At 37.6% G+C, this 6,525-nt stretch overlaps 2 protein-coding genes across 2 annotated transcripts; one reads left to right on the top strand and one right to left on the bottom strand.

The window, feature by feature from the left end:
- The first annotated feature begins 292 nt into the window (after positions 1 to 292).
- On the top strand, positions 293 to 4,994 carry LOC113348772 (probable E3 ubiquitin-protein ligase ZFP1). Its single transcript, XM_026592631.1, has 7 exons — positions 293 to 452; positions 709 to 822; positions 2,198 to 3,093; positions 3,199 to 3,602; positions 3,854 to 3,952; positions 4,248 to 4,400; positions 4,519 to 4,994. The coding sequence occupies exons 2-7, from the start codon at positions 803 to 805 to the stop codon at positions 4,663 to 4,665; spliced, it is 1,719 nt and encodes a 572-aa protein (XP_026448416.1). The 5' UTR covers positions 293 to 452; positions 709 to 802; the 3' UTR covers positions 4,666 to 4,994.
- Positions 4,995 to 5,575: 581 nt separating this feature from the next.
- LOC113351749 (zinc-finger homeodomain protein 10-like) lies at positions 5,576 to 6,259 on the bottom strand. Its single transcript, XM_026595684.1, has one exon. The coding sequence runs from the start codon at positions 6,257 to 6,259 to the stop codon at positions 5,576 to 5,578; it is 684 nt and encodes a 227-aa protein (XP_026451469.1).
- Positions 6,260 to 6,525: the final 266 nt, after the last annotated feature.

The raw sequence follows: 6,525 nt of genomic DNA, 5'->3' as shown, positions 1-6,525 counted from the left end.
ATTTAATGGACATATACTCAAGATAATTTATTGTTGCTTGTTTTAATTCTCCATTTTGAGTTTGTTTGGAAAATGATACACTAATTAGAATAGTTTAATTTAGCTGTTCTTATAAAATTAATAAATAGTGATAAGCAAGTTGTCTTATTTAGTCTTTTGGCTCAATAAAATAATAAAGACACTTATATTTATTAAAAAAAAAAAATAAGGACCAAATTGTTAAACAAGAATGATTGAGGATAAATAAATAAATAAATAATTATTAGAAGTTATTATAATACTAATTTTTTGTAAGGATAGAAATTAGAAAGAAAAGAAAGGAAGTAGATATATATTATTGCCCGTTGGTCTTCTTTTTCCTTTCTGTTCTTCTTCTTCGTCATCTCTCTTTCTCTCTCCCTCCCTCTCCTCTTTGTAGATTATTGAATCGATCTGTTCTACACCATGATTTGGTTAGTATTCGTTTATCTATCATGGGTCTTTCTCCAATTTTAATTTCATAGGGTTTTGCCCCTCCTATTCTTGTTCTTTTGTACGATTAAAAAAAAAGAAAAGAAAAGAGGAATTGGGTCTAAATTCTGAGTTTTCAGAGATATTTTTACCTGTTTCCTGGACAAATTTTACAATCTTTTGAGTGAATTTCTTTAAATTAAGGTGTTCTTTTGGTGAATTATGCTGTTTAATTTGCTTTTGTACTCGTTGTTGCAGAAATGGCCGAGATTAATGTATAATTCCTGACTAACAATTTCTCGGCTGGAATTTGAAGGTGTTGTTGATTAACAAAAGGGTTTCTGTAATTTTTATGGAGCCATTTAATTTAAGGTACCATCTTGTTTTTTTTTTTTCCTTTTTGTGGGGTTCTCTTCTTTTTTAAATGTTTATATTTTTTTGTGATCAGGGTTAACTTGTTCTAATAAATTTACTACGTTAGCATCCCCTGTGAATGATTGGTTTCTACTGTTGAATACTGCATCGAGATAGTTCTCGTAGCTGGGGCATTGATTATTCGTGATAAACTTACTGCTTTTTCACCATATAGACATTCTTATGACGCATGAATACCAATATTAGTTCTCTGATAATGAGGAGCTATTCTATAACCTGTAAATTTGTGTTCGTTTACTCATCTCGGCTACTTCTTTGGAGTAATATTTGTTCAATGACATTTATAGCTTTTTGCATGCAATATAAGGTTTCCCGTGTAGACTTATGTTGGCTTGCAAAGAAATGCAGGCGTTTCTTGATGAAAGTTCTTCAAGTAATGAGCTATGCAAATTCTAGGATTTGTGTGGCGTGATAATTTTGCAATGTAGTCCCTTCTATCTAAATAGGAGCCTAACTGTTCGTTTTATACCTGATAAGAGTTTTGGAGGATGTTTTTGGTTGTTCTTTCTTGCATGTGTTTGTCCTGATTAAAATTCACATCATATGGAGATGGATTATACCTTCTCATGGAATTTAAGCAGATAATTTTTTAGTCCACATAGCATTCCTGTCCTACTATGCTGATTAGCTTTACAAGTTTAGCGTTAAAGCGTCAAAGTCAAGCTGAGGTTGGTTATGCCCTTCTCACGATATTTCCAATGTGTAAAATCTGTTACCTACGAAGTTTTTTTTTATATTTTTTACTGAGTTTCTTTTAGTAATAAAAAGGTATTATTACAGTAAACTTAAGATTAAATAGCTAAACTATCACATTTAAAACATTGTAATGTACTGCTTATGCTGATGACATTTTAGTCTCCCTTCCATATTTCACTCCCATTTTTACATAACAATATGAGATAATAAATCTATTTCGCATACCATAAACATCTGTGTTCCGTATCAAGTGCATTCTATTGGATTTTCTATTTCTTATCGGACTTCTCTGTGAACAGCATCTCGTGAAATGTCCTTAGTTCTACTCTTTAAGGGAGGTTGGGCTTTTTATGAGCGATGGAACATCGCTTTCAATTCTGGCTGCGGTTACACTTTCTCTAACATAATATAGTTTGTTGCTGTGAATGAGTGTCTTTGTTGGAACTTACTAAGAGGAACTTGATGGAAAGACATCTGATTTTTTGAGTTCTCATTTTGATCCCATGTGCAATATGACAATTATAAACATTAGCTGCCCCTGCTTTATATTAATATTTGCTGATATAGAAGGAATTTTCTGATTTTGGCTTTACAATATACTTATCCATAAATGTAGGGTTCCTGCTATTTATATTCAACCAATGGGGCAACGCAATATGTTATGCACAAATCAGATGCTTGATATTGAGATGGATCAACAAGGCCGGGGGCATTTCCCTTCGGAACCCTGTATCATGTTGGCCAATATTGCTGAGTATCCACACCCTAATGCCCATCAGGTATTGTCAGTTTCTGGGACAACAAGTAATCCCGATCCTCACCGCATGGCGGGTCATCAAGATAGTAGCCTATATTTTGCCCCCCCCTATAATGGTCTTCAACATCGTTGTTCGATCTCAAATGTTGATTTGAGTATTGCTGGTCCATCAAGCATCTATAATCCTTACATGATCCACTCTTCTACTGGAGGAATCTTCCCCATGTCGCTAAACTGTTCTCCCTCTAACCACCTACCTAGTCAACCATCTTCTAGCAATCATGGTGTAGATATTTATGAAAGTAATCAGTTCATGGATTGCATGAGAAATTCAGGAAAGAGAAAAAACGCTGAAGGAGTAGTTCAAGAGAATCTCCTTCATCTTAATGGCTCTGCAAGCTCAAGCTCATCCTTACCAGGCACACAACTAAATACTGGCCCACAGCAACAGGAAGAACAAACTGAAACTGCTTTGTCGGATGACTCAGCTTCCATGGCACCTGAATACCGACCAAATGGCCTTCTAACTCTTGCAGAAGAATCCGAACGAAGTGTGCGGAGCAGATCAAATACCATCAGTCTTCAGGTCGCCCCTTCTGTGGCACATAACCATAATCAATTAGTTCAAGGGACTTATATGGGTCACTACTTTCACCCAGTGAGCAATTCCTGGGTGGACCAACAGTTTGGGAACAATGCTAGAGTTGGAGTAAGTTCAGCATGGAACCATGGTCCAGCTATACCTTATTTACCTGGTAATATGTCATCCCTTTTTCCATTCACTTTCGTGAATGCTCGTTCACATGCCAAATGTCTGAATTGCATTGGTTTATAGGTAATGATATTCCATTTCTTCACAGGTAGAAATGTCAATGGCGGGTTTTCAGAGATTGTGAGCATAGGTGGCCCGGGTTATCAGGAGGCTACAACCAGCAGAAATTCTGCAATTCTCTCCCACTCTCATTCTATGCACCGGCAAGTGCACAATCATCATCATCACCCCCCTGTCCCAGTCCAAGCATTGAGAGGCCACCCCAGTTACCAGGCCCAAGTACCGCTCCCTTCCTATAGGCAACCAATGAACAATCTCTTGCACCATGGCCCTTTCCACACTTCTAGGGATAGCCAAGAGGCCGGGCCTAGACATCATCCAAGACCTTTTCCTACCAATGGCCTCAGGTTTTACAGGCCCCATCGCAGTGGGGTAAATCAGACAGGCGCAGAAGGAAGAAACAGTCCCCACTTGAGATTTCTAGCAGCAGATGTATGTATCAGTTAACTCTGTCTTCTGTTAATGTGTTTGCTTACAAGCTTGGAATATGAATCACGGATATGTTTCTTATTTACCTGTCATCCGAAATATCATAGTATATTCAAATTTGATACAATCTTGTGTAAAGTTATGTCTTTAATTTATTACATTCAACTCTATACTAAAAGAAAGAAGAGGGATAGAGCATTTTATCAGTTGGAGACTATGATGTTAAAAGTACTTTTACTTTGTGATTCATGCAGGAGGTTGCCATATTGGAACTTCCAGGGTATTATGAAGTTGGCAATTTCGTCGATCAACATAGAGAGATGCGATTGGACATAGACGACATGTCTTATGAGGTAAATCATTAGTATAAGATACTATATAAACACTTGAAATATTGGGGAAAATGATCTTTGCTTCTGAGCTCACTTAATGAGATTCCATGTTTGGTTGATTAGAATCTTCAATGTATTACTTTTGTGTTTTCTATTTCAAAATGGAGAACTAATCTCGGCTGGTTCGTAACACTGTGCAGTTTCTTAGATTTTGGCTATTAGCTATTTTGCACACATGAATATGCTTAAACTTTTAAAACCTCTGTTCAACCGGTATCACAGATTCCCTGAAAGATTTGTAAACTGTAATTTGCAGGAACTACTTGCATTAGGTGAACAGATCGGTAGCGTAAAAACGGGTTTGTCAGAAGATACTATCTTGCGTCATCTCAAGACTAGAATCCACATTTCGTCATCTGGCGGTTCATATAGCATGAATCGGGAGACCGAGACATGTATTGTTTGTCAGGTAAAATTATAGTAGGTTCCGTCTTTCAGAAAGGTCAATTAAGCTGTCATGTTGTGTTTTATTTGTAATTGTCAGTAATGGAAGGTGATGATGAGGAGTTTTTAAATGATCATTGCAGATTGGATACGAAAATCAGGAAAAGATTGGGACTTTAGATTGTGGACATGAGTACCATGTAGACTGCATAAGCAAGTGGCTGTCGGTGAAGAATGTATGCCCCATTTGTAAAACGCCGGCTTTGACTGGGAAAGGCATTATTGGATAGAGGGAAAAGGTAGAATGAGAGAAGAGGATTCTGAACTATTTTGTTATTACTAATCTATGTGTTGTTTAACCAGAGAACCCAATTTGTGTTCTACTCTGTGTTGTACATACAGATATAATCAGCACAAACACTCATCGTCCGCTGTCCCAAAAACATTCATTCTTTGCCCCTCTTAAAATGAAGGGGCTCTCTATCGTTATCCATCTATATCTTTACTCCCCCTCTCTCAGTTGTAGACGTTATCAAATCAATCTGTACACATTAAAGCTCTAAGATTAATGAACTCTGTAATTAATAATAAATGGAAAGATGGCTTGCCTGTAGTATCATGAAATGTAATGGTGTTAGTGCATGACTGCATCTGTCTTCCAGTTCCCACCTCCACAAAATGGAAATTTTGAATTCACAAGCCTATTCATGTTATTGCTTGCTCGTCTTAAGAATAGTTCTTATATTACTTTTAAAATTTATCTTGTGAGTTGGCTAAGAAAAGTGTCGCTCTTTCATTTTCTCTCGTCAGTTCAGTGGTGCAGGATTGATTTGTCACCTTGCTCTACAGTTTAAGGATTTTTTTTGCACGTCGCCTGGGCTGATGTTGCATGGGTTTTGGTCAACTGAATTTCAGAGTTCTTATGCAAATTGTCAGTGTAATGCAAATATGAGAACCAGACTTTATATTTATCTTGTTTGTTATAACGAGGTTCAAATTGATTTGAAAGAATTCAAGATGAAAATGCATGTAACAGAATCGCTCAAAAAAAAAACAAAGGTAAGCTTGAAATGAATCAAATACAAACACAAGTTCGCAGTTGGATAAACTACAAATATTATTCATGAAAGAAAACAACAAGAAGGGCTGAGAAACCACTCTTTCTAACTTGCTGTCTGCAAATCATCTACTGTAGAAAGATTAGGAGAAGCCAGGAGGAGGAAGTGAAGGATCAGTGACAGGAGTTGAAGTAGCGCTGGACTGAACATGGTATTTTTTCTGGTTATTCATCCAAGTTTTGAACACAAACCTGGTGATTCCAAATTCATCACACAGCTTTCTTATCTCTTCTTCATGTTCTACAGGTGATGATTTCGTTGGCATACGCCATCCTATAGAAAACCCAAGTCTGATCAATTTTTCTTTCTGGGTCTGAGAAAATCGAGACCTTCTGCAACCACTACTTGCAGCACCCCTACCTTGCTTGTTCCTAGTACCTGTATTATTATTAGCATTAGTAGTTGCAAGGGTCTCCTGATGTTCACTATGACGCTGCTCATCTTTCCGTGTACTCCCCCCTAATGTCGCTGCATGTTGCTGCTGCTCCTGCTCCTGTTGCTTCTGATGGTGAGACTCGTATGCTACTCCTCCAACAGATGCAGTTGCTTCATATTCAAGCAGTTCATCACCGTCCTCGTTACCCACCAGCGCCAGTATCTTCTTGTGGAAATTTCGGTGGCATCCACAAGCGTCACAATACAGCCCACGGGGAGTAGTATCATCTGCCATGTATTCTCCACAACCGTCTCTTGTGTCCGTCCCTAGCTTAGCTGAGTGATTCTTTTGGCATTCTCCATATATCTCCTTGTTTCTTGATCCTTCCATCCTCTCCCTGTTTCTCTATCCCTCTAGTTTTCTTTTTCCCTCTGTTTCTTACAACAAATGCAATGTGTACGCATGCATCATTAGCTGGTATTTATAAAGAAAATGACAGTAGAGATGAACACCATATAATTACACTATTGCCCAGAATAGAGCAAAATGGAACCGGATTATTGATTAGTGTCCATCCCTCTATCTGCAAAGTCACATCTTAATCCCAGATGTAAGAGGAATATTATGAAGTTAGCTGAACGAGTTTGTCTTTAAGC

Source organism: Papaver somniferum, chromosome 2, assembly GCF_003573695.1.
Source record: "Papaver somniferum cultivar HN1 chromosome 2, ASM357369v1, whole genome shotgun sequence".
Taxonomy (NCBI): Eukaryota; Viridiplantae; Streptophyta; class Magnoliopsida; order Ranunculales; family Papaveraceae; genus Papaver; species Papaver somniferum.
This window is presented reverse-complemented; position numbering and strand designations above follow the sequence as displayed.

Excerpts from the sequence above, each read along its gene's own strand:
- LOC113348772 (XM_026592631.1), top strand. The coding sequence starts at position 803 with ATGGAGCCATTTAATTTAAG. Across the intron at positions 3,953-4,247 it reads TAGACGACATGTCTTATGAG|GAACTACTTGCATTAGGTGA; the intron begins GTAAATCATTAG and ends TGTAATTTGCAG. Across the intron at positions 4,401-4,518 it reads AGACATGTATTGTTTGTCAG|ATTGGATACGAAAATCAGGA; the intron begins GTAAAATTATAG and ends TGATCATTGCAG.
- LOC113351749 (XM_026595684.1), bottom strand. The coding sequence starts at position 6,259 with ATGGAAGGATCAAGAAACAAGGAGATATATGGAGAATGCCAAAAGAAT.